Source organism: Prionailurus bengalensis, chromosome E4, assembly GCF_016509475.1.
Source record: "Prionailurus bengalensis isolate Pbe53 chromosome E4, Fcat_Pben_1.1_paternal_pri, whole genome shotgun sequence".
In the NCBI taxonomy this organism is placed as follows: domain Eukaryota; kingdom Metazoa; phylum Chordata; class Mammalia; order Carnivora; family Felidae; genus Prionailurus; species Prionailurus bengalensis.
The window spans coordinates 37,249,228-37,276,842 of NC_057360.1; the positions used below are offsets into that span (position 1 = coordinate 37,249,228).

Here is a 27,615-nt window from a genome sequence, read left to right on the forward strand (position 1 = left end):
CTGTGGTAAAACTAGCATAGTCCATTTTACAGATGAGGGAATTAAAACAAGAGAGGTTGGTAACATGCTCAAGGTCATGGAGTTAATAACTGATGGTGCTGGGATATGAATCCAGACAGCCTGGTCCCAGGGATGATGCCCTTAACAACACTGCCTCCTTTGATAGCAGTCATAGTAAATATGCTTTTCTTCACACTCTCATAGGAGAGGTCCAATTCATTTGAACAATCAAACACAGGGAACCTCGTGCACTCAAAAGTTACATGGTCTTAAACTGGAAGTGAGATCTTGAGTCACAGGAGATGGCAGGAATGAGAATATGAGACTTGTCAGGTATGGGAATGTCCACGGCTATATTTCCAAAACCAATCTCAAATGTGTGATACATCATAGGATTTGACAATCTTAATTGAATAAATGAAAGAGTGAATGAATGATTCATACTGCACGGGATGTAAGATCTCCCAGTTATGTCATTGGTAAGTAGCTCCTTCAGGCCACTCTTAGAAATGAGAAAAGAAACCCACTGCCCTAACCACTTCCTACAGTGCCAACATCCGGCAGCACCAAGAGAATGGAGGTAGGGGGATGGGATATGGGAGAATCACATAGAAATAACAGCGGTTACATTTCTTCCCGGGGATGAAATAGAAGCATTACATTTTTAAAGTTTATTTATTTTGAAAGAGAGAGAGAGAAAGAGAGAAGGACTGAGAGAGGGAGAGAGAGAGAGACAGACAGAGAGAGACAGAGAGAGAGAGAGAGAGAGAGGGAGAGAGAGAATCCCAACCAGGCTTCACACTGGCAGCCAGAGCTGACATAAGGCTCAAACTCATGAACTGTGAGATCATGACCTGAGTCAAAACCAAGAATCGGATGCTTAACTGACTGAGTCATCCAGGTGACCCAGAATCATTACATTTTTAATGGCCTCTGTGTTTAGATTCTTAGCTTTATTTTATCATACTTTCCTTCCAATAATCTTGTTCTCTTTAAATTTAGGAATACAGTATCCATTCTGAGGAGAATTATCCCAGTTCAACTTGAGAGCTGAAAGAAAAAGAACAAGGGAGCTGATGTCAGGTCTCAGTTCAGAAGTTGAGAGGTGGAACCAGACTCTGCCTCCCCCATGCCTGCACCTGAGCAGCTCCCCATCACCAGACAAAAGCACACAACTGACTTTATTTCATTTTACAAGTACGACGATATGTCTCCTTTGGACACTCAACCCTGCTTGACAGTCTTATTTTAATTCCCCAGCACAGTCATCTGGTCACTTTCTAAAACAACCATTCACTCCTTCTCTTGTCTGGATAAGTCTCCTGAAATTTCTGTTCATTCTCGGCTAATCATTTCTCTCAAATTTATTTTGAAAACACCAGTCAATCAGACAGGAACTTTCTCATCTCCCTACTGCTAGACCTACCTACCACTTGTATGTCAAACTCCACTTGTATGTCATCTTCCTGTTAGTGTCAGGTCAACTCTTTTACTTCAGATGGGAATCCTATGCTTCCTGCCCTCTCACGGACTTTGCTTCCGCAATAGTTTTCTTCTGTTCTTTAGAGAAATATTTTCTTCTCTGGGAGAACTTCAACTGGTGTACGAATATGCTGTCGCATTTCCTATCCAAACAAAAACACGTTTGCCACATCTCCCCTTCATGTGGTAGCCCCATCTCTGACCATTTTCATAGTTTTCTAGTTAGCCTGTAGCTGGTGTCTCTCATTTGCTCACCATGCATTTCCTCCTCAAAGGCCTCCTTCACAGATCTGAGTCTGACAGTCACATATCTGTCTTATTGTCCTCCCTCCTCTTTTAAAGCGATAGCTAATGGGGATATCAGTTAGCTATTGCTTCATAACACATCACCCTAAAACTTCGTGGCTTAAAATAACAATTTATCATTGCTCTTGAGACTGTAGGTCTTCTAAGTGGTTTATATGGTCTTCACTTTTCTCACTTATGTGTTTATGGGCCGCCGTGGGTAATGTGGCTCTGTTGACCTCTGTTGATCTAGGTTGGATTTTTCCATGTTGAGGATTGGATATTTCCAGAGTGGCCTCATCTGGAGATTTAGAAATTGGCAGGTTTTCATACACTGGCCAACTCCATTCTCCTAGTTATGTTCATCTAGAAAATAATAGTGCTGATCTATTGGTGGCAATTCGTGACTTTGTGCGTGTTTGTGTGTAATACAGAGAAACAAATTAGAAACCATTTTATTCCTCTACATCCTGTAAATTGCATGGCTTTGCTTTTAGGTACAATGGAAATAAGTAAGAACTTAATGGAATCATTTTTCATTTTGCAGTTTCTGATCGTGCCAACGATCAAAAGAAGGATGAAGGACGATTAAACACATCCTTACTTTATTCCATTTTTGTGTGAAGACCTGAATGAACAGGAAAATTATTTTAGGATAAGTACCTGTGCAAAAAAAAAGTCAACATTTTTTTTGTGACTGAGGAAGCTGTCATAGATAAGTGAGTTGTCTCTGAAATATGTAAAACCTTTTTCATATGTAAATAAAGTAAAACCTGGCAGCTTAGCCATCTGTGGGAGTGTGAGAGCTCTTGAAAAATGACTCATTCAGTTAGGCATAGATGTGAAACCATATTTGAGTGTAAAAACTACACTTTTACAGAGCTACAGAGCCAAGAATGCTGGAGATCACCACACATTCCTGCCAACATAGTATGTTTGCTTCTTCCATCCTTTTTGGTTCTTTGGATAGTCTAGTAATCAAATTAATATAGGACAGATTAACAGAAGGAAAATAAATTTAATTGCACACATACAGGATGCCCATGAGAAGATTAGACCCGAGGACAGTAGGACAATTGAAGCTTAAATGCCATCTTACACGAGGGGACGAGATAAGGGCCTGGAGTTTCAAAAAGAAGGAGGGTGATTCACAGGATAATAAAAGGAGCAGATGTTTGGCAATTAGATGTTTGTCCTGCCACACAGATAGGTCATGTAGATGCAAAAGTTATCTCTTGGTAATAGCTCTCTTTCTCAAATTCTTGTAGGTAGTTTAAAGGGAGAGGTAAAGACTTTTCTTGAGTCTGCTGGGTCTTGATTGCTTTCAGCTCAAAATAGCCCACATGCCAAAGTGGCACACTTTGGGGAGACGTTCTGAAATAGTTCAGATGTTGAGAATAGATGTGGGGTCATTAAAAACATTAACAAATACTACAGAAGTGAGAACACTACAGGTAATGAGTACTGACTTTTGCAAATGGTCTGATTTAGTATGTAGAATTGAATATTGAAGGGCCTATAGAGATCATTTAGTTGAATGCCATTTTGTCTATTAAAACATTGAAAAAGAATCTGAGACCAGCGAGATTGAGTAAGTTGCCAACAGGACATAGAGAGTGTGGGGCACAGCCAGGTTCAGACACACAGGCTAGTGACACCCAATCTTCACCACTGTCTTCCGGCTGTCGTAGCTCCTTTACTGCTGAGAAAAATCCTCTACCGATTTTAGTGTATTTCTATTGCATGTAAGCCTAAAAAAACCATCCTGTGTAGGCTCAGGAATTTATTATCAACTTGTGTGTTCCAGATTACATATTCAAGCTGTTCTTACACAGAAAATTGACATCTCGATAGTTTTCATAATAAGGTATTTAAGATATTTTTCATGAGGTAAGATATGTAAGGCAAATCACAAGGCTATGTCTTTTAGAATTATCTTTTCACATGGCAATTTTTCTTTTTTTTTTTAATTTTTTTTTTCAATGTTTATTTATTTTTGGGACAGAGAGAGACAGAGCATGAATGGGGGAGGGGCAGAGAGAGAGGGAGACACAGAATCGGAAACAGGCTCCAGGCTCTGAGCCATCAGCCCAGAGCCTGACGCGGGGCTTGAACTCACAGACCGCGAGATCGTGACCTGGCTGAAGTCGGACGCTTAAAACGACTGCGCCACCCAGGCGCCCCACATAGCAATTTTTCAAAAGTGCAGTTTTGGTCATTGTTTTACATAACTCACCTCTGAAGGAGTAATCAAAATCTCCAAATCTGTGTTAAAGTGGAAATCCTCCGTGGCTGTCCTCATTTGAGGGAGGCAACTTTACTTGATGTCTTACCTTGGTTCCCCCTCTACCCCCCAAAACTAAAGGACATCGTTCCTAGGAAAGGTTGATACCCTTCTGGTCATTAATTGGAGAACCAGTTGTCTTTCTGGCAAATAGAGAAATCTATTTGAAATTAAAAAAAAACTAACCTGTTTGGGTTTCCTTGCCCAACAAGTTGGGAAAAACAAATGATATTAAATTTTTCGTCCATTTGCCCAATGTCAATACAAAATTGAATGTTTCTGAGATTTAAGACTATGTGGTAAAATTTTAATTTTGTGTGCTAGAGGGGGACCTACATCTAGTGTAGGTTAATCTAAAACAGTGATCATTTAGAATAATTTTAGTCTATATTTGGAATTGAATAATTTGGTAATGATTAAAATTTACCAGTTAAATTTTGTTTCAACTGGAACTAAATTTTGTCTACATATATTCTTGGAAAAGCAGAGTACTCAGAGATTCTTAATGATGTAAATACAGAAACTTTTCGGGGAGTAAGTAACGAAGGGTGAGGACAATGGAGTCATTGGCCAGACTGGAAGTCCCATGTCACTGTCATTCAAGCAACTGCGGACAAGTTCCTTAATTGCTATTTCCCATTTTGTAAAACAGGGATGCGTGCTAACACAACACACAATAATGGGATCAAGATAATTCATACGTTGTACTTAAAGTGCCCAGTACCTAACAAGAATTTAGTGATTACCGTCTAGGTGGCTGGGCTAATGGCATACTGTTTGCATCGGTTTGGGGCAGGGGCTGCTATAACCAAGTACCAAACACACTGGGTGGCTTATAAATAACAAAAAATTTATTTTTTATAGTTCTAGAGGCTGGAAGTCTGAGATTAGGGTACCAGCATGGTCAGGGGCTGGTGAGAGCCCTCTTCCGGGTTGCAGACTGCCAACTTCTCCTCTCTGAGTGAACTAGCTCTCTGGTGTCTTCTTATAGGGGAGCGAATTCTAATCACGAGGGCTCCACTCTCCTGACTCAATTACTTATTAAATGGCCCACCTCCAAATACGGTGACCCTGGGGATTAGATTGTAACATATAAATTTTGGGAGGGACACAAACATTCAATTCATAATACATACTAACCTGCTACATCACCTGGGGCTTTTTTTGTTTGTTTTATTGATTGATTGATTGATTGATTGATTGTTTTTAAGCCTAAACACCTATGCTAACAGCTCATTTAATTATCATTCACTTTTCTCTTTTAAAAAATGATAATTGAGGGGCGCCTGGTTGGCTCAGTTGGCTAACTGTCCACTTCGTCTTAGATCATGATCTCATGGCTCCTGAGTTCGAGCCCCACATCAGGCTCTGTGCTGACAGCTCAGAGCCTGGAGCCTGCTTCAGATTCCGCGTCTCCATCTCTCTCTGCCCCTCCCCCACTAGCGCTCATGCATGCTCTCTCTCTCTCCTTCAAAAATAAATAAACATTAAAAAAATAAAAATAAAAAAATGATAGTTGAAAGAAGAATATCTGGTTAGTTGAAGGTAGGCAGAGAGAATGGTTACATAACCAACTCATGTCTTTTTCTGTATCATCTCTCTCTCTCTCTCTCTCTCTCTCTCTCTCTCTCTAATCTCTATCTATCTATCATCTATCTTATTTAGGGGGAGAGTGGCAGAGGGAGAGAGAGAGGGAGAGAGAGAGAGAGAGAGTGTGTGGAGAAGGCTCCACACTCAGAGTGGAACCCAAGGTGGGGCTTGATCCCACGACCCTGGGATCATGACCTGAGCTGCAATCAAGAGTCAGACACTCAACAGACTGAGCCACCCAGGTGCCTCTATATCTATCATCTATCTATCTATCTATCTATCTATCTATCTATCTATCATTTATCTATTTTTCTATCATTTCTGTATCTATGACATTCTTACTGTTCTTTGAATTAGTGGTAACATCTTACTGATTTCCTCATTGATTAATGACTGGTTTCCTCACTAATGACTTAAACAAAATCCTTGACATCTGTTCATTTTGTATCTGTCTGAGATAGAAATCTTTCTTTAAAAATGATCTTTTAACAGCTACAACAAAGAAAACATTTTCTAAATTGCCCAGAAGAAGCATTTTTTCCCCCTAAACCTCATACTCGCTAAAAAGTGGCCAGGTTCACATTTTTCTGCCAAGTGTCAAAAAATATGTTACTCTGCCGCTTGATTTACTTTACGTTAAATGACAAGTCACGCCTGTTACCAAGAAAGATATAACAACTTTTTGTTTGTTTGCTTTTAAATTCAGTGCTTATGTGTGAATTATGTCACATTGAAATCTGTAAATGTCTAGTGAATTTAAGATTTACATTTCAAATTTCATGCACATACCATTTATTGAGCAGTAGGGTGCACGTTTAGTGGGTAGCTCTGTAGTTTACGTGGATTCCCGGCTTCACGTCGCAAACCATGTTCAAAAGCTGTTTCAGCACGACTTCCATGTACTTGTTGTAGCTTCCATTCAATTCTTTTATCTTCCCGAGTGTTCGCTCGTCTACTTCCTCTGAGAGATTACTTTGAGACCCCATTACCTGACAGAATACAACGGACAGAATTCACCACACTATCCATAGTAAAGTGTAACTGGTCTACTACTTAAACTTGTTTTGGCCTATTTATTAAAGATTGTTCTAGAGTGTACACATTGCGTATTATTTTTCTAGAACTTTCTCAGAGAATGGATACGATCACCAATACCATAAGTGGGATGGATAAACTTTCCTAAAAAATGAAAGGTGGCAATGGTCAGTTACTTCTACTTCTAGGCTGGTCCCCACACAGTACAAATTGGAGGCACATTCACAATCATCCTCCATATTCAGGAGGTTTTTCCTGTACTGCATTTTTCATATATTTGTAAGAGTTGCCATTCAGTTTCTCTATCTTCCCCATTGCTTACTTTTCTGAATTAAAAGTCTGGAAAGTAAAGTGGTAAGACATCATTAAACCCCTTGTGCTGGTTTTCAAAGAGCAAATAACTGATTTGCCAATTTTTTAAATATATTATCTGAACTGATTAATTGTTGTTTTCCAGGAAGATATAGTCACGGTATGCCCAGGAAGGTACTTTTACATGCACGCGTATCTCTTTTTGGATAATAGATTTAATTTTGAAAATTTTAATATAAAGTGGATTTCTTTCATATTAAGATATACTTGTCCATTTACTTACATTATATATTTAGATACAGTTTAATATATCTTTCTGGTTACTCTTTTATCGACAGTGATTCCCAGTATTTCCATTTATCTCCAAGAGATTTGACCAAAATATAATTTCACCAGGGGAGTTACTAATTTAAAGGAATTCTTCAGTGAAATCCTTTGAAAAGTTACCCTTTGTAAAGCAATCAACTCCTAATTCATCTCCTTTGTAAACTCAGCCTTTCTTAAACATGGTATTGTTAAGGCAACACAGCTGTTTTTTGTTTGTTTTTCTCTTCTGTGAATGTTTACACACAAGGAAGGTATGCATTAAGTTCAGTCCAAGAGACTCCACTAATGATTGACTTCTATTTCAGGGTTGTTAGACGATTCTAAATTCTAGAATTCGCATTATCTTTCTGGGTCCTAAACTTGAAATCAAACACAATTGAAAGCTATCAGGTTCAAGTTCTTTTCTGTTTATATACCATGCAATAAGGGCTTCCCAGTTCAAAGAAAATCATTTTAAGGAAATATAGCTTCTAAGACATCAAGTAACTTTTATAAAATAACATTGAGATAAGTGAGCATACAAGGAGCAGACATATGGACTGAATTTCTCTTGCTAGGTAGAAGTTTAAAAATGGAAGAGAACTATTTACCAAAATAATTCTACCAAAATCATTTTTTTCCTCTAAAGCTACTATATTAAGTGAGATTCTACCCCACTAAAAAAAGTCCTAAATCCAATGTTTTAAGTGTTGAAATATTTAAAAGACAAACTATTATAAAATTATCATTTTTTTCTTTGGAGCAGTGTTAAAATAGCTATTATTAGGTTAGATTTCTGCACTATCCTGTAGGACTTTGGAAAAGTTTATTTCAACCTTAGGTTCTTTTTTTTAAATTAAATTAAATTAAATTAAATTAAATTAAATTAAATTTTATTTTATTTTATTATTTTATTTTTTAATTTTTTTTAATGTTTATTTATCTGAGACAGAGAGAGACAGAGCATGAGTGCAGAAGGGGCAGAGAGAGAGGGAGACACAGAATCCGAAGCAGACTCCAGGCTCCGAGCTGTCAGCGCTGAGCCCGACGCGGGGCTCAAACCCACAAACCGTGATATTATGACCTGAGCCAAAGTTGGTCGCTCAACCGACTGAGCCACCCAGGCGCCCCTCAACCTTAGGTTCTTTATTTCAAAGCTGTCCAATAGAAATGTAATATGACCCACAAAGCAAATCATACAAATGATTTTAAATTTTCTAGAGTCACATTCAAAAGGTAAAAAGACTGGGTAAAATTAATTTTCATAATATATATATTTTTGAGAGAACGTGTGCACACGTGTGCATACCCCTCCTCCACCTCCCCCACACACATACACACATCTGTGTGAGTGGGAGAAGAGCAAAGGGAAAGAGAGAATCTTAAGCAGGCTCCACACTCCATGACCTTGGGATCGTGACCTGAGACAAAATCAAGAGTCGGATGCTCGACTAACTGAGCCACCCAGATACCCCTAATAATATTTTTTTATTTAAGCTTATATTCTTAATATTATTATTTTAATGTACAAGCAACACAAAAATTATTCCATTGTTTTTCATATGAAGTTTTTGTAATCTGGTATGTCTTTTATACTTACAGAATATCTTAATGTGGGCTAACTACATTTCAAGTTTCATTAGCTATATGTGAAGTGGCCACTTTTTTTTTTTTAAATAGAATTGACTGTCAAGTTAGTTCACATACAGTGTATGCAGTGTGCTCTTGGCTTTGGGAGTAGATTCCCATGATTCATCGCTTACCTCTAACACCCAGTGCTCATCCCAACAAGGGCCCTCCTCATGTTCATCACCCTTTTCCCCTCTCCCCTGCCTCACCCCCATCAACCCTTAGGTTTGCTCTCTGTATTTAAGAGTTTCTTATGGTTTGCCTCCCTCTCTCAAACTATTTTTCCCCTTCCCTTCCCCCATGGTCTTCTGTTAAGTTTTTAAAATTCCACATATGTGTGAAAACATATCTTTCTCTGACTGACTTACTTCACTTAGCATGATACCCTCCAGTTCCATCCACATTGCTGCAAATGGCAAGATTTCATTCTTTCTCATTGCCAAGTAGTATTCCACTGCATATATAAACCACATCTTCTTTATCCATTCATCAGTTGATGGATATTTGGGCTCTTTCAGTAATTTGACTATTGTTGATAGTGCTGCTGTAAACATTGGGGTACATGTGCCCTTATGAATCAGTACTCCTGTATCCTTTGGATAAATTCCTAGTAGTGCTATTGCTGGATCATACGGTAACTATTTTTAATTTTTTGAGGGACCTCCACACTGTTTTCCAGAGTGGCTACACCAGTTTGCATTCCCACCAACAGTGCAAGAGGGCTCCCCTTTCTCCATATGCTTGCCAACTTAAGTTGTTAATTTTAGCCCTCTGACCAGTGTCAGGTGGTATCTCAATGTGGTTTTGATTTGTATTTCCTTGATGATGAGTGATGTTGAGCATCTTTTCATGTGTCTGTTTGGTGGCCACCCTTTTTGACAGTGCAGGTTTAATCCACAGATGACAGCTACTACTATTAGTTGTGTTCTTAATGTGGTTTTCTAAGACAACATGATAATTTTCTGAAAGGATTATAGTAGAGATGGTACATAGCAAGGAGCCTAGCACTGAGCGACTAATCAGGAAATGTTAGTGATTTTTCACTGATTGTGTTGCTTGCACTTTCTAGTTTTTTAAAGCCATCATACACTTTCAGAAACATTGGAATACCCTTAAAAAAAGGCTCATAATCTCATGCCTCATCCTGCATAATTAAATAGAATATTTTTTCTGAGTTTATTTGATGCACAGTAATTTGAGTTTCTACATTGTTCCCTAGACATTACTATAACAATAACTAACCATACACTATTTTTTTTTAATTTTTTACCTTATTTTAAATTCTTATATAGTTAACATACAATCTTATGTTAATTTCAGGTGTACAATATAGTAATTCAACAATTCTATATATTACTCAGGGCTCATTAGGTGTCCTCTTAAACCCCTTCACCTATTTCACCCATCTCCCTACACACCTCCCCTCTGGCACCATATACTATTTTAGACGGCCTTCCATGGAAAGAATTCCATACCTTTATATCTGCAGACAGTGTTGATTTAAACCATGCAGGTGAGTAAAGAAATGAACATAAGCTCCACAAAGGATCAGTGACATCTTGTCCGCTGATGTATTACAAGTGCCTCAAACACCTCAAAGTGGATGCCCAATACATATTTGTTGAACTGGATAGAACGATCAGATCTCTAGATATTACAGAGAACTTATTACCTGTGTTCTATTGCTCTTGTTGGCAGAAGAATGCTTAGGACACTCAGAAATTAGAAGTTGATCATTGTGTGACATGGGGTGGGTACATTTGATCAAAGGGCACCCTTTAAGGACTTCTCACTGTTGATTTTCAAAACTTCGGTGTTGAGACTGATACATACAGATTTACAGCTAAATGACCGATGGTGGTGAAATCTTTCAACATTCAGTACGTTTCTTTATAAATTGTTCAAATGTTCCTGTCTATGGGAAAGCAGAAGTTCGGGTCCCACTATCATGAGCAAAACACCGTTTGGCATGCTCAATATATGGTTGCTTCAGGGAAACAAAATGTTTTCATGATATCAATTCAGGAAGAAAGATGAAGATAGAAAAATCATCATTATGCTCCAGGCGACCATTTTCATTTCTCCTGTTGGGATTCATGATCCCTCTAACTTCTGCATTAATAATAGATTTAATGTTTCCACTGTGGTCCGATTCCTTTTAGCAATGTCATATCTTCTTTAGAAGATGTTATATTTGGTAGCAATGATAAGGAAGGGAGAAATGAAATCTTCAATAAAACAATATTTGTTGTTATACAACCGACATTGGGATACCTGCTTTTGTTGATATGTCAGGGGAATGGAAACAGCACATACATTAACAAGAGCTAAGACACAACTAAAAAAAGTAACATCGAGGTGTCTCACCCACAGCAGGCAGAAAACTGGCTTCTTGGGTCTCCTCCCAGACCTCCTACTTGCCCTGGGTTAATGATGATGAGATTTAACTGGAATAGCAATATGTCTGACATATGGAGGTCATGCCAAGGAAGGAATATCTGTGCTAATGGTTTTACAATATGCTTGAAGTTAGTGGAGGCCTAAACATGTTGACCTTTCGATGTGAGCTTTTGATCAACTAGCTGTAAAATTGGCTTAGAACTCTAATTATGAGAGCAATGAGGAGTTTTAATTATTTTCCAAAGCAGAGAACAAATATCCTGAGCCAGATTTACATCTTATGAGATTCTTCTGAAGAAATAACATTTCAAGAGATTTAACCCAGCTACTTTCTAAAATTACAGTCAGTTTTGTTATGACTTAGAAATATAAGTACATCAGAAATATCCTGCATAAAATAATAAATGCTGACTGGTATTAGGGATAACTATTTTCTCAGGTCCCCATATGTTATGGGTCATGACAGGACTCAATAAGAAAGATAAAGTCACAGAAGAAATGTTAGTTACTTATTCTCTCAATGAATATTTATTGTACTTACTATGGAACAGACACTATTTCATTGTTGGGGAAAATAACAGAGAACAACACATAGACCTTATTGTTTTGGTGTTTATAGTTCAGAAGAAAAGACAGGCAATAAGTAAAAAATGTAAATATATGATGTATCTAGTAGTGTTACATGATATGAATATAATGGAAAACTACTTTCTTTTCTAATGAAAGACACAGTTTTAAATAAGGTGATCTGAAAGATGAGCTAACAAATGAACAGAGATTGAAGAAGGATGAATACGTCTAGAAGATAGTGATTCCAGGGAGCAAATACAGTATGTGCAAAGGCACAGTTGGAAGTTGTGTGTTCAGTCTGTTTGGGGAAGAACAGGAAGACCGATATGGCTGGAAGAGACCAAGTGGAGACAAAAGTAGTAGAAAACGTTACAAATGACCAAAGCAGATCTTGTTGCACATTGCTGAAAAGTGTTCTGGTATTTCCTTGTGATTTCCTTCTCATTTGGCTGGTTTCTTTCAATAAATCTTTCATAAGAATATAAAGAAATGCTTTTCCCTGCACGAGCATTTAAAAAGTATCTGCAGTTCACAGTAAAAAGTGGGTGCATGACATTTTCAGAACTGACAGGTTAGAGAGATAGCCAAGGGCCAATCACGGAGGGCTGTATACACATGTATAGATCTAGGATTTTATGATTCTATTTTTGAAAGACTGATGAGAAGAATTTATTTTTGCTGAGTGGTCCACTTCATTCTGGGAAGGACTTTTTCTTTTAAGAAGGAGCCCCCTGGAAAAGTTTTTCCTATCATGGGATTTGATTTCCCTGACCCTCTACCAGCCCCACATCTACTCCCACTAAAATAAAAGTTGTAAGTAAGGGGGTTTCCAAAGTGCTTGAAGTTCATCTTTCAATGTCAGCCTTTACTTATGTTTCTATTGGGGGGAAAAACCCTTATATCATATAAACTTTAGTTGTAACACACAGAATTTAAAAAAAAATTATAGTCATATCGCAGTAGGAAAAGGAGGATGTTGGTTCTGAAATTTTCATGCACTTTTTTTTTCACTGTAAACTATAGATATATTTAAAATGCTAGTGGAGGGAAAACCTTTTAAAAATATTTTCATGAAACATTTGTTGAATGAAGGCAGACAATTGAAAAAGAAATAATAAAAAAAAATACCAGAAGACTTTGTAGCAATTTGCTGAATCTGCCATATCTACTTTGGTCATTTTTTTTTTTAACATTTATTTATTTTTGAGACAGAGAGAGACAAAGCATGAACGGGGGAGGGGCAGAGAGAGAGGGAGACACAGAATCGGAAGCAGGCTCCAGGCTCTGAGCCGTCAGCCCAGAGCCCGACGCGGGGCTCAAACTCACGGACCGCGAGATCGTGACCTGAGCTGAAGTCAGACGCTCAACCGACTGAGCCACCCAGGCGCCCCTCTACTTTGGTCATTTGTAAATCTTGAATATACCAAAGAAAGTTGACCAAGAAACTCATTCTATAACAGTGTGAAACACTTTTTATTGATTGTAGTGGTAAATATTAGTAGACCAAAAAAATATGTTTTCTGAAGTGTTTTTCTTAATAAAATGTGTTCGTCATCTGTGGTGGGAACAATACTTTAACCAGTCTCTTCAGTTTGAATATTTGAAAATATGATTTTTAATATGGACTACATATTAGACATTCACTATTGATTGATACTTTAGACAGCAAATAGAAAAGTCTGGAAAGTGAACATGTAAAATCAGTAATTCTGTAACATATAAGATTTAGTCTGATGTTCAGGCTTAGTTGAACTGTGTCTGCTCAATCCGTTGTATTTTTCCCCCTTGATATTCTGCATTACACCTCTTGAATATTAATGTATTATAATCTACACCACATAGAAAAGCTGTGCTAACTTTCTTACTTACCTTAGATTGTTTCAGTCGAAACTCCTTATCTCTCTGCATTCTGTACTGGTTAATTTCTGCCATGGCTTCCTCCTTAGCTTGCTTCAATCGCTTCTCTTTCCCTGAATATTAACAGTGGCAAAGGAGGAATGAATTTTTTAATCGACATGGAATTTCAAACTTCAATTCTAAAAAAATAAAATAGGCGAGGTCTACATTGTTTTCCTGATAAATTTCTCTAAAATGGTGAAGTTCATTAAAGAACAATATTGAAAAACACCTTACTTTTTCAATTGGGTTTTTTAGAGCATGGAAATGACAACTTTCTTTCACACTTACATGTTTAAATAAAATATCTGCCCATTTACTCACAGCAGTAACAGCCAGAGAACAGATTTTAGCTGTCACTTACTCGGAAAGACATTATTTGGTCAGATTTTCTGTCCTGATTTGCTGCCAGGAATACTTCAGTCCACACCAACTGGATCCGATTTAACACTGGCAGATCTCCAAAAACACTACAAACATGCAACTCAGACTCTATCAAACTGACTTACAATTTTTTAAAGCATTTTATTGGGATTTTTTTTCTTAGCATTTGTTGACTCTAGAATGTCTGATTAAGCCCCACAGCACATCAAAGTAGGTATTTTTTTGTAGTAGCTTTCTCTGAGGGGGACTTGAAAGTGGCTGTAAAACCAATTGTTTTTAATGGTTAGGAGACTTAGTTAAATAGCTCTCTTTTCTTTTATTAAGAGCAAAGGTGTAAGCCTTAAGCCAGCAGACAGCAATGTAGATGAAAGTTTCAGACAAATACAATGCTGCGGGGATCATTAGCTAGACACATGACTTTTTTTTTTGACAACCAGAGTAAATTTGGGGGGGGGTTATAGACTAATATTAATTGCTGTTATGCCCCCCAGCACCTTCAGGGGGTTAGGTACTAATGCTTTGTGGTCATTAAAACTTTAAAGAAACTCCAAACTGTATTAAATTTTTTTTTATCTGAATCCATTGTCCTTCAATTTCAGTTAAATGCCTTCATTCTTTTGCTTATTTAACAGTTTCTCTGATAGTGTCTCAAGCTTTTGCTTAGAATTTTTGTCACCTGTTTGTTATATTGTGCAGACCTTGAACTAAGTAAGCGTGTTCTCATTAAGCAGTGTGAAAGAAAATCTTAACATAAACTTCTGTCATCCACATACATACATGTTTTTATATGCCTTCACTTTTACATACCTCTGTAGCATTTGAGTGTAAATGGTTCCTGAAGCTCTCTCCCTGCTAAGCATGTGGTGTTTTGCCAGTTACTGTACATATATGCGGAATAAAGATAGATTTCCCGAGTTACAAACGGACGTGTCTCTTTTAATGCCTATTGTCCTTGAATGGGACTGAGTAAGCCTCACGCAGAGCAGACATTTAGCTACGTCTTTACTCTCTATAAAATCCAAGGTCTGGTGAAAATTAGTGCTCTTCTGATGCTTGAGGCTTAACGGAACATTAACAACACTGCTTACTTTTTTTCTACTTAGTTAATGCTCATTATCATTTTGTATTTACAGATTCCTTAATTCTCCACATTTCTAACCATTTTGTGGCAGCTAAACACTATTCACGGAACAAATGCACAATATGTTGATAGGGGAAACTATCCCCTGATCCTCAGCCTTCTTTCTTATCATGGCTGTCATTAACATTAGGACAAACATATATTTAACGTGTATTAACGTTTTGTTGGTAATAATGGGTTGTAGGATTCATAATCACTTATAAAACAAATGACCTGAGACGTCACTACTCTTCCACGTTAATTACATAATATATAAAAATATTGGGTTCAAAGTCACAACTCTAGTACATTAAAAAAAATAATAATAATAGGAAAAGCTCTGTGTGCCCTACCCTGGAGCAGAATCCAGTGCTCTAGTTAAAAGGCTGTATATTAGCTCCATCATACAGTGACAGGCTCAGAGTGTGTCTGTGATTCCCCCGTCATGGCACCAGTCACCTGCTGGTTCTCATTCAATTAAATAGGAGAGCCACAGGGAAATTGCTGCTGGCACAGCCATTTTCTGGACAGACTCAGCAGCTGCCGCTGTGTGAGAGCCTGCATATGCTACACCTGATTTAATCCAGTGGAAGAAACTGGAGCCTAAAGCCTGCTGTTTGACTAGAGGTGAAGCAAAATGCATGCATGAAATCAACTTCCATTAACCTCTAGCTTTCTTCTCTGTCTGTGTAGGAAGATTTCCAAATTTTAATATTATGCCTTATCTTCTTAAGCATTAAAAGTATTCTGGGACCTAAGCATTTAGGTTTATATTCTTATTTCTCAATACTGTCTGTATCAAACATAAGGACGATCATATGGAACAGTCCAGATTTTAAATATGACAATCAAATATTTGGTCCCAAACTTCCTACAAGGTCATACAGGCTTATCAGGCCCAAGGCTTGTTTGCTTTAGAAGACGTGGTTATCTTATACTACTAAAGCAGGTGCTCCAGAGTTGTGCAGGAAAGGACGGTTTTGATTTGTCCATCCATTATTCATTGTTTATTGAACACCTACTATACATTCTGCATAGGGCTACAAATAGAAGATAGAGAAATGCACGTGGTATGGTCCTTGCATGAATACAGGGTAATTTGGAAATGTGTACATGGTGCTCTGGCTTCCAAGAAGAAAATGCAAAATACATAAAATTGTGAAGAATACATGTAATCAAGTAGGAAAACAATGGAACATATGTTTTGGTTCTGTTTGTTCCATGGCAATTGAAAATCACACATTTATGGAAATTTTCATTACTTAAATTCTAGACAATCAGTGCTTGCCATCCATCCCAATAGTTGTGTTATGTCTTATGTTATTAGGGTAAACAGGGGCGCCTGGGTGGCTCAGTCGGTTAAGCGTCAGACTTCGGTTCAGGTCATGATCTCTCGGTTCACGAGTTCGAGTCCCATGTCAGGCTCTGTGCTGATGGTTTGGAGCCTGTAGCCTGCTGCGTGTTCTGTGTCTCCCTCTTTCTCCGCCCCGCCCCCCCCAATTCTGTCTTTCTTGCTTTCAAAAACAAATAAAACATTAAAAAAGTTTTTTGGGGCGCCTGGGTGGCTCAGTTGGTTGGGCATCCAATTTCGGCTCAGGTCATGATCTCGTGGTCCGTGAGTTCGAGCCCCACATCGGGCTCTGGGCTGACAGCTCAGAGCCTGGAGCCTGTTTCGGATTCTGTGTCTCCCTCTCTCTCTGACCCTCCCCTGCTCATGCTCTGTCTCTATCTGTCTCAAAAATAAATAAATGTTAAAAAAAAGTTTTTAAAAATTATGTTATTAGGGTAAGTCAAAATATAAACAACTGGACCCAGATATGTAGACGGGGGGTCAGAGGAGGCTGCCAAGTGGGGTCAGGGGAGACTTCTCAGGAGGGGATGATTGAGCTGACTTTTTAGGCAGGACGGCAATGGGGATGAATATTTCATTTTGGAGATTAGAACAAAGCACAGAGACCCTTCCTAAGCTAGTTTTGGACACTCTTTGTAAATGGCTACACCTTAATAAAGGTATTCATTTTTTAGACATGTGGCTTGTCATGCAAACATGCCCTACATTCAACATGCCCTGATTGAGATATTTTACAGGAAATTTTGTGGAAGGGAAAGAGAGGGGGAAAGATGTTTGAATTGATTTCCAGGTGATTTGTAGGAAAAGAATTAAAAACTCAATTTGGGAGGAGGGAGTGCAATGTGAAGGATGGGATCTCCCTGGTTTTGTGGTTAGGAGAGGCCATGGAAATTGAGTGTCCCAAATGCGAATGAGCCCTTGAGACACAGAGACCCTGTTCTGTTGACTGGATTGTTATATTGGTTTTGGAATTTGTTTAGGGATGAGGATGATGGGATGTCTATTATTATTTCAGAAGAGAATCAAAATTATACACTAGACACAATGGCAGTAAGATATTAGAAGCTTTGTAACCTTAAGCAAATTAGTGTGTCTGCGCCTGAGTTTTCTCATCTATAAAACAGATTTCATAATTTACCGCAATAAGTCATTAGATGTTTTAGGAAAAAAAAATGTAATTAAAATGCTCGACAAAGAACAGCTATTTGATTATTTTTAATCATGATTGGGAAAATGAGCCCAGTTTCTGGGGAACTTTGATTAAGAACAAAGATAATTAATACAATGTGAGTTTGAGGAAAAGTCCTCAGGCTGTCACTAGAAAAGCCTCTGTGGGCTTCCCTGAGGATATCCAAATGGAGATAGTTAAGGCATCTGGACAGACAAGTTTGGATCCAGAAGCAAGTTCTGAAATGGATGTCAGTCGTCTGGGTTTGTACATGTGCTAGTCATAGGGATAGGATTTGGACTGCAACCAAGGGTGAGTGTACAGAATGAGGAGAAAAGAGAGCTAAGGTCTCAAACTGGGGGGCTGCCAACATTCAAGAGATAAGAAAAGGAGGAGGACTCTCAGGAAGAGCCTGAGAGTTAGTGGTCAGAGGAGTAGGGGAAATCAAAGAAACATTCAAGAAGGATGTGGCCAACAGTGTCAAATGCTACAGAGAATGGAAAAAAGAGACATTTAAGCAACGAATATTACTGAATGTCCTCTTTGTGCCACACGCTGTTTCTAGATCTATAAATACAGCAGTGAAAACCATAAACAGACCAACTTTCTATTCTCATGGAGCTTGTAATTTCGACGTATTAGGTGGAGATAGAAAGCAGAGAGTTTAGGGGCACCTGGGTGGCTCAGTTGTTTGGGCGTCCGACTTCGGCTCAGGTCATGATCTCATGGCTCGTGAGTTGGAGCCCCGTGTTGAGTTCTGTGCTGACAGCTCATAACGTGGAGCCTGCTTCGGATTCTGTGTCTCCCTGTCTCTCTGCCCGTCCCCCACTCATGCTCTGTCTCTCTCTCTCTCTCAAAAATAAATAAACATTTAAAAAAAAAACAGTTTATGATATGATAGTGATAATAAGTGCTATGAAGAAGAAAGAAGGAGCCTAAGGGATAGAGAGATGGTGTTAACTTAGGTAAGCCTTGTCTTTTGGATGAAGTGATATATGAACAGAGACCTAAAAGAATAAGACAATTAGCAATGCAGCTATCTGAAGGGAAAGAGCATTCCAAGTAGAGGCAACAGCAGATGCAAAAACCTTGGGTATGTGACATGCTCGAGAAGCAGCAAAACACTGTCATGGCTGGAAGAAAGAGAACAAGATGACTGAATGTTAGGAGACGATACTAGAGAGGTAGCAGTGACGGCAGGTCACACAGAGCTCATGGGGCACGACAAGGCTTGTTTGGTCCTTGAGATGCTAAATTCATGAAGGGTATTTAGCAAAGGTGGGGCATAACACTATATATGATTTAAAAATTTTTATTTGGCTGGTGTGGTGAGAATAGATTGTAGGGGCAAGAGAGAATCAGGAAGACCAGTTTGCAATCTATTGCAATAGTTCAGATATATGTTAACGATTGCTGGAAATGGTAAAACAGCAGAGGAATTAGCAAGAAGCTATATATACTTTGAAGGCACAGTTGATGGATGAACATGAGAGAGAGAGATAAGGCAATGATGACTCCAATATTTGATTTTGGGAATAGAGTTAAGGATGCAGTTTAACTGAGATGCCTGGTAAACAACTAGCGACGGTAGTGAGAAGGCTGATGTTTGCATGACTTTGGAGATTGAAGAAGCAACCAAGGCTGGAAATAGCAAGTTTAGGAATCATCATTTATGGAGCTGGTTTTTAAAGCCATGGGTTAGATGTGATCACATAGGCAATATCCACAGATATAGAAGAAAACAGGTTCAAATTGGGACCCCAACTTTAGAGATTAGAAAGATGACAGATAGCCAACTGTGAAAGTGGTGTCCCAAGGTCAAATGAAGGAAAAGTTTCAAAGATGAAAGAGGGATCCAGTTGTGACCGAGATATCTAATTAATAAAAAGGTTAACAATATTTGTGGTCTCGGCAAAGGGAACTTTGCTGGAGTTACAGCGACGACAATCTGGTTGAAGAGGGTATATGCTAAGTGAAATCCGTCAGGCTGAGAAAGACAAGTACCATATGATCTCCCTCATATGTGGAATCTAAACAAAGCCACAAATGAATAAATAAACAAAAAGCACAATTAGACCTATAACTACAGAGAACAGAATCATGGTTGCCAGAGGGAAGAGTGGTGGGGGGATTGGCAAAATGGCTGAAGAGGAATGAGAGAGACAGACTTCCAGTTATGGAATGAGTAAGTCACAGGAATAAAAGGCACAGCATAAAGAATATAGATAATGATATTGGACCAGCGTTGTATGGTGACAGATGGTAACTACCCTTGTGGTAAGCATAGTGTAACGTATAGAGAAGTTGAATCCCTATATCGTACATCTGAAACTAATGTAGCATTGTGTGTTAGCTACACTCAAATAAAAAAAAATAATGAAGAGAAATTTGAATAAAAAAGGTAGACACAAGGAATGCAGGCACCTTTTTACAAAAGGGAACAAAGAAGATAAAAGCTCAAGACAGTCAGTCAAATGGATTTGACAGAAGATGTTGTGAGTTCAATTGTGTCCTTCAGAAGGATATGTTTAAATCCTAACCTCTGGTACCTGTGAAGGTGACCTTATTTGGAAATAAGGTCTTTGCAGATGCAATCAAGTTCAGATGAGGTCATACTGAATTAAGATGGGGCCTACATCTTATAGGAGTGTCCTTATAGGAGAGGGAAATTTGGACATAGAGACAAAGAGGCACAGAGAAGACACATAAGGGAGAAGGTCTGTACTTACAAAGGTAAAGATTAGAATGATGCAGCTCCAAACTAAGGAAGGCCAAGGATTGTTGGCAATCATTGGAAGCTGGAAGAGAGGCATGACAGATTCTTCTCCCTTAGTGCCTCCAGAAGGGACCAACCATGCCAGCACCTTGTGTTTGGACTTCTGGCCTCCAGAACTGTGAGAGAATACATTTCTGGTCTTTTTTTTTTTTTTTAAACCATCCTGTTTGTGGTAATAGTCACAGAAGCCCTAGGAAACTAATACAGGGGCGCACAAGAAATAGACTGAAGTGTCAGCTGAGCACTGGAAGCAAGGCCAGGTATCCACGTGTGTGGCAGGGAGAGTAGACATCCAAGTGAATGAGCCACCTGACAAAAATATGCATGAACAGAACAGAGGCTACCTTACTTAATGTGAAAACAAAGAGCACTTTGTGAATGGAGATTGTGGTCTGTTACGAATAGCCATTTTTATTCTGTTGTGCAGAAGAAAAACAACAACCTTCCTTGGCTTTTGGGGGTTGTGAATAGTATGATAAAACCAACCTGGTTCAAAGAATGTCATTATTTTGCTCACTTGCTACAAACATTGGATAAAGTCATGTCACCAGGAAAACAGAGCAGCAGAGTTCCTTTGGTTACACAGTTTCTCTGCCGACCCTAATCTCTCATTTCATATCTTTGCTTCCTTGGTATTTCTTTTGCGATTCTTTGTACTTGTATTTTCCTTATTAAAAAAAATCAGTAGTTTTGTGTAGATTCTGGATTGAATATAATCAATTGCTATTCCTAGATGAAAATGTTCTGTGGCTGTTTTAATATGTCCCACTTGAAGAAATGAAAGTCCAATATACTTACAAATACCCCATTAGTCTGTGGACTGTTAAAAAAAAGAGAAAAAATTTACAGGCCTACAAAACACACAAGACAGGGCCATGAAATTCTAATATAACAACTTTTATTTTATTAGTTTATTAAAAGCCATGTCTTCATGAACCAAAGTATTCACTTGCATAGAGAAGAATTTATTAAATCAAATCAAGGTGCTTGTTTAAATAATTTGGAATATCTGTCTATTTGGAAGCAAATAGGCAATTAGATGATTTAAAAAAATATTTATGGTTGGTGTCCTATAGACCCAACACAAACGAATCTGCATTATTATATTAGCTGATGTATCATCAAAGTAGATAGTCAAAATATTGTCTTAACTATTTATTTTGCGCTAAAGTATAATTCAGAGAGGCCCTCATAGAAGATTGTGCTTCAGAGATCAGTGGAGCTCTATTATTCTGCTGTACTTTTTGACAGAATTCTTTTTGTTAAGTAGTGGAAGAATATTCATAGTTAACATTTATTGAACACCTACTATGTGCCAAGTAGTGTTTTAAGTCCTTTATACATATTAACTCAGGCAGTCTTGAAAATTCCATGAGGCAGATAGTGTTATCTCCATTTTGAGGCCAAGGAATCTGAGACACAGTGAGGTTCAAAGATAATCTGGCCAATTCACCCACCCAGTAGGAGGCAAAAACTGGATTTGCCACCAGGCAGACCAGATCCAGAAAGCGAGCACTGACCGCACCATCTTGGCAGAAAATTCTAGGTGCGTCCTTCACTGTTATTAAGATTGTCTATTGCTTGTAGAACATTTTAAATATACTTACTTGTTCAATTTTTCTCATGTTCAGATTTGAACATTTACATTGTTTACCACACCTTCCAATCTATATTCTGTAATACAAGTTCTAATTTTGAGTTAAACACTATTTTTGTTAGCTGCCAAAGTAGTTAGACTGAGTGTTTATTTGTGAGAAAGGCTATGGTTCATCTTTGGAAATAATTAGGGATTATGGATTCTCTATGTGATGTTGAGTCACGTGTATTTGAGCATTTCAAAAGAGCTGTAGAGTTTTCCAAGTTTCAATGGATGTAAACGGAATAAATGCTGATCTCATAACAAGTCATAACTACAAGTAAAAATACCATATATTTCAGAGGAACACAAGTCTTTTTTCCGCCTATTGATGATGGTACCTTGAATTTCTAATCTAATTCTGTTGAAAGTAGTTCAGTTGCCCATACCTGGAACTCCAGGACAGGTCTGATGTTCTGCTGTAAAATATGTAACTTGCCTTGGGCCCACACACTCACTTTTATGTTTTGATTAATGCACAATTTTTAAGGCAGAAGGTGTTAATTTCAAGTAAGATAATTTAAAATAGTGCCAAACTACTGTGATTCCATCTAAAATCGACCTAACAGCAAGACTATTTTGCACGTAAAAATTTGTGTCTTAACTGATAAATATAATTTAATCTGTAATCAGTAAACACAGGCCGATATCTGAGCTTTTCTAGCCATCTACTAGAGGCAGTCCAACTCTCCCTCATTACAGGAAAAGCTGACCCAGAACTAGCAGCAGTTGTTAAAAAAAAAAAAATTAGATCGTCCTAATCTTTTATTCCATTCTCTTATTTTTATTCCTTATAGTAATATATAAGTATACATATTATGTTAGTTAAAAATAAAAATAACTATTTTGATTATACTCTATCTTAGGTATAGTTTTCTGATCCTTAAAACATCATGGCCATCTATCTATCATCTATCATCTATCTATCTATCTATCTATCCATCATACGTATGGCATATATATAAATATATATATATCTGATATTTATATATTTCATATATATATCTTGTATTTCTATCTAAAAAAGTCAAACTCAGAGATGTGGAAACATAAGAAAAAAAACCAATGCTTTTTCTACTCTGTTGTTTCACAGCCCAACTTTTTGAGTCTGCTCACCATTTTCCCTCACATCAGCCCAGCCACAATGTTCTCTCGTGACCAGTGAGTGTCTTGAGAGCAGAGACCTGTATATTTCATTTCCAGAGACCTAACAGCCTTCAGGAGAATTCCTGATACATCAAGTCTACAAACTCTTATCTATATCCCTTAAGGCAAAGCATTTATACCTCATATTGTATTATACCTCAGCAACTTCACTGAGCTCCAAGGCAGTCCTTTTTAATGGAATATATTAATATTTTTGCAGCATTATATATAAATATACTACCTTACTAATCTTGCATTTTTCTAAAATGATTAACATGTGAATTGCCATTGTTTTTTTCCCCCCTCTCCGTCCTTCCCTGTCTCCCTCTCCCTCTCTTTTTCTGTTTCTTTCTTTTAGATATATATTAAGGAGTCCTTCCATGTGCAGATTTCTGAGAAGCTTTCACATAAATGGATTTAACAAAGAGAAAGTGATCCTTCCCATGATGGTGGCCACTATTGCGATGTATTGGTTTTCATCTGAAACTATTGTCAGATATTCAAATGCATTGTTTTTTGGGGGGAAAAAGTGAAATATATGGGTTTACAAAAATGATGGCTATCTGTACCTCTCATGGCATTATTTCTTTCTCCTTTTTATGTTCATTTATGCATTTATCTCACTAGAATTGTTTACAGAAGAGTCTAGGTCTACTCATTAGTGTATATAACAAAATGGCTTGGAAACAGTAGGCACTCAATAAATATTTACTAAATTAAATAAATTAATAAATTACAAAACCAGTGAAATATGAGAAAGGTGGCAAAATACCAGGTACAAAAGGTAGTATTTTATTAGCTACAGAATGCTTGAGAAGTCAGTATGACGGGCGCAGTAACTGAAGTTGTAACCATAAACTGTTACCTGCTGATAGCTACGTAAGCAAGCAGCTACTATCTGGAGAAAACTGTCCTTAAAGCCTATGCTTTGTGAGGCAAAGAGGACAGACTGACATTCTCCGTAAAATACAGCGCAAAGGTTGGTTGTGGAAATAACATTTGAAAAAATATTTTCCAAAATGTTTTTATGGCCTGGATACTTATGATTACTGGTTGCATATTGGCTTGAATATTTATGATTGAAGACCAAGGGAAAAAGTACACAAGTACTTCAAGTTACTGGCAAATCAAATGAATGTTTTGTATGAAAATAAGATAATATGTGGTTTACAACACTGCCTTCTGGGGAAGATTGTCCAAGGACAGCATATTCGCTCGCCGAAAGGCAAACAAGGTTGGCTTTTATTTTTACTATGAAATCTGTGTCTAGAAAGTTTTGAGTGGTCCTCTCCTCCAAACAACTTGCATGATTCACAAAGCCTTTCTTCTCGAACGGCTTTGCAGAAGACACACTGGCAAAAAGCAACTGAATCATATGATAGTATTAATGTGCTCAATATTGTAATTTTGCTTTTTCCATGATGAGGAAGCAAAGGTAATGCAATTCTAACATCTTAAAATAAGTTGGCCTTCTGTTCTGGAAGTTCTAAATGTGGTTAAAAATTTGCATAAAAGATAAGGAAGTTTTCTACACTGCTTCAATCAGCAGGTCCTTGACTGCTTTGTTTTCTGTAAAATTACCCTGCATTCATACCATTTTGCAGTCATTTGCATGGTTTGTTATAGAAAAAGAAATGGAGAAGTAGGTAAAGTTTGTCTTAAGTTTTTCTCCTTCCTTTTCTCTTTGAGCACCTTCCACATGATGAAGTCCTCCTTTTGCCGCTGTTGGTAGTTACATTGCCCACCGCTCAAGAGATCAACTTAAGAAAGAAAAATGATTTTACCTGTGATCAAAAAACCCTGTGGAATGAGTAGTGCCTCGCTCCTGGTTTCTTCTCTTGCATTATAATGCACTGTTACAGCATCCCATTCCATACATCTAAACAAGTTTTGCACTACGTACTCTGTTCCTATCGCTATATTCACCCAAAGAGTTGCATCAACATTTTTAAGACGGGGCCACTTCTTACTGAAGTTTGAATCTAATTGCAGGGGCAAGACATGTCATTAGGAAGAAGCTAATAGACACAAATTATTATAGATTAAATAATAATGTGATATGAAACAGGATAGTGGCAAAAGCATAGTTCTTATTCCTAAATTCGAGTTGTTCATTGACAACATGTTAGTTTATTCATTATGAAAATTACGAAAGTTTTGTATAGTGCAGTTGTTAAGATCTTCTCTGTACCATTTGTACTATGTGTGACTTCAGGCAAGTTGCCTAACTTATCTGAGCATCATTTCTCCTCTTTGCCAAAAGAGTTGGTGTGAGTAAATAAAGTAAGAATTAAGCATGGTGCCTGCGTGATATTTTCTATCTTTAAAATATGACTTTTGGCAAATGATGAATTCTCAGTTTTTACATACATAATGTGGAAATAATAGTAACATCTCATTCATATGGTTGTGGTGAATATCAAAGAGCATAGGAAGGGGGTTGACATTTACTGAGATCATTCTGTACTAATATAGAGATGCATGACTACATAAAAAGAAAGTTAGAAAATGAGAATAAAATGGAAATATTCAAAAAGTATTGGCAGTTAAAAGCCAATATTAAATAGGGATGGGAACCAACTGTTAACTGTTACTGTCACAATTTTATAGGAACAGAAGCTGATGCTTACAGAGGGTAAGTAATTTGCTCACGTTCACTCACAAGTAGATTCAGTCTGGAAGTTGTCTATCTCTTAACCGTTTCACAATATTGAGAAACTGAGGCGTGACAACATTAAGGAAGGTGCAGAGACAAGCCTCAAGGCCTTGTCTCCTTGTAAACTCAATGTCCACTGTCATTTCATTTAGCACATGACCTCTTTGGAGGATCTGGGTTAGAGAACTTCGTCCTCTGGGTAGCCAGAGGGACATATGACTGGGTAGTTTCAGTGAACTGGCCAAGCTTTCTGAGGGTGTGGTGGAAACAGGGTTTGAAGCAGAGTCTGTCTGCCCCTAAAGGCCCATGCTCATTTCGTTGCACCCGCCTCAATCATTTTGTGACAAATCCCTTATAAGTAAGACAGGACGGAGACTTACTCTTCTTGGCTTCCTCTAGCTTGTCCTTGGCCCTTTTTTCTGCCTGAAGGAGCTGGTGGATCCCCTGAGACTGGCTGGTCATGGCAGCCTGCTTCGAGTTAGGTGGCTTCTGTGAAATCCGGGAAGTGGCACATCAATTTATCCTTTAAGAAATCACCACATAACTCAGATTGTTGTGTCAACAGCGAGTTCTAAACACAGGTGTTTGTTCCCAAATGGCCTGATTGGGCCAGATAGCTGGGCCCCAAGGAGAGCCCAAGGGTGGAATCCAGAAAAACAAGTTCAGTCAAAATGAGGAAGCTGAAAACTTGTCATTTCAGCTAACTTCAGTCTTCTACACAAAATAAGATTTTCATGGGGTATTGAGTCTACTTATAAAAAAAACAAGTAAGATAACTTCTGGCAGATTAGCTTCTTTCTTCCAAGAAATATTGACTTATTTATGATTTTTTTCTTTTTTTAAATGTTTATTTATTTTTGAGAGAGGGAGAGAAAGGGAGGCGAGTGGGGGAGGGGCAGAGAGAGAGAGGGAGACACAGAATCCAAAGCAGGCTCCAGGCTCCGAGAGGTCAGCAGATCCGGATGCAGGGCTTCAACTCATGAATCATGAGATCATGACCTGAGCCAAAGTTGGATGCTAAACAGACTGACCCATGCAGGCGTCCCACAAAATTTTTCTTTCAAGTTGAAAGACCTTTCTTTGTTCTTGTCCATGCAGTTCTGGTTTTAGAGGTTTTTTGTTTTACTTGTTTCTACGGGTACAATTTTCTGTTTGGGGTAAATTTATTAACTTTTTGCTAAGAAAGAGATGTCCTGGCTTTGTGCACACAAAATAGACTAGGAATCTATTCTTTTCTTTTTCTAGGCCTCAGGTGATAATAATGAAAAGATTTCTTTGGGGCATTGAGTGCTTTTTAGTTAGTAATACTATATGCTAGAGTTTCAGGGAGATCTCAGTGTGGTGACAAAATCAGGATAAAGGGAAATTATAACTGTAGGTTTTGATGTTAAATTAAAATAAATTAAATTTTATATTTTATATTACTCAGTGCTTATACTGGGTGTTGTCCTAACATAGTAAGTACAGTGAAATCTACCTTGATTTGATTCAATCCAGTAGTGATTGGAACAAGCAAGAATGTTAATCAAAATGGAAAACTATAAAATATCATTCATATGTATCTAAAATTGTTATATAAGAATGAAAAG

At 37.9% G+C, this 27,615-nt stretch overlaps 1 protein-coding gene across 2 annotated transcripts; it reads right to left on the reverse strand.

Annotated features, from left to right (window-relative positions):
- Window positions 1–934: 934 nt before the first annotated feature.
- On the reverse strand, window positions 935–26,545 carry ATP6V1G3 (ATPase H+ transporting V1 subunit G3). Of its 2 annotated transcripts, none has more exons than XM_043568100.1 (4): window positions 26,407–26,539; window positions 13,763–13,863; window positions 6,431–6,630; window positions 935–1,050 (listed from the first exon to the last, which is right to left on the reverse strand). In XM_043568100.1, exons 1-3 carry the CDS (start codon window positions 26,486–26,488, stop codon window positions 6,457–6,459), a joined length of 357 nt encoding a protein of 118 aa, XP_043424035.1. In that variant the 5' UTR covers window positions 26,489–26,539; the 3' UTR covers window positions 935–1,050; window positions 6,431–6,456. The 2 variants fall into 2 exon arrangements, with proteins under 2 accessions (XP_043424035.1, XP_043424036.1); XM_043568101.1 differs by lacking the exon at window positions 935–1,050 and adding an exon at window positions 4,881–5,122 and having other exon boundaries at window positions 26,407–26,545.
- Window positions 26,546–27,615: the final 1,070 nt, after the last annotated feature.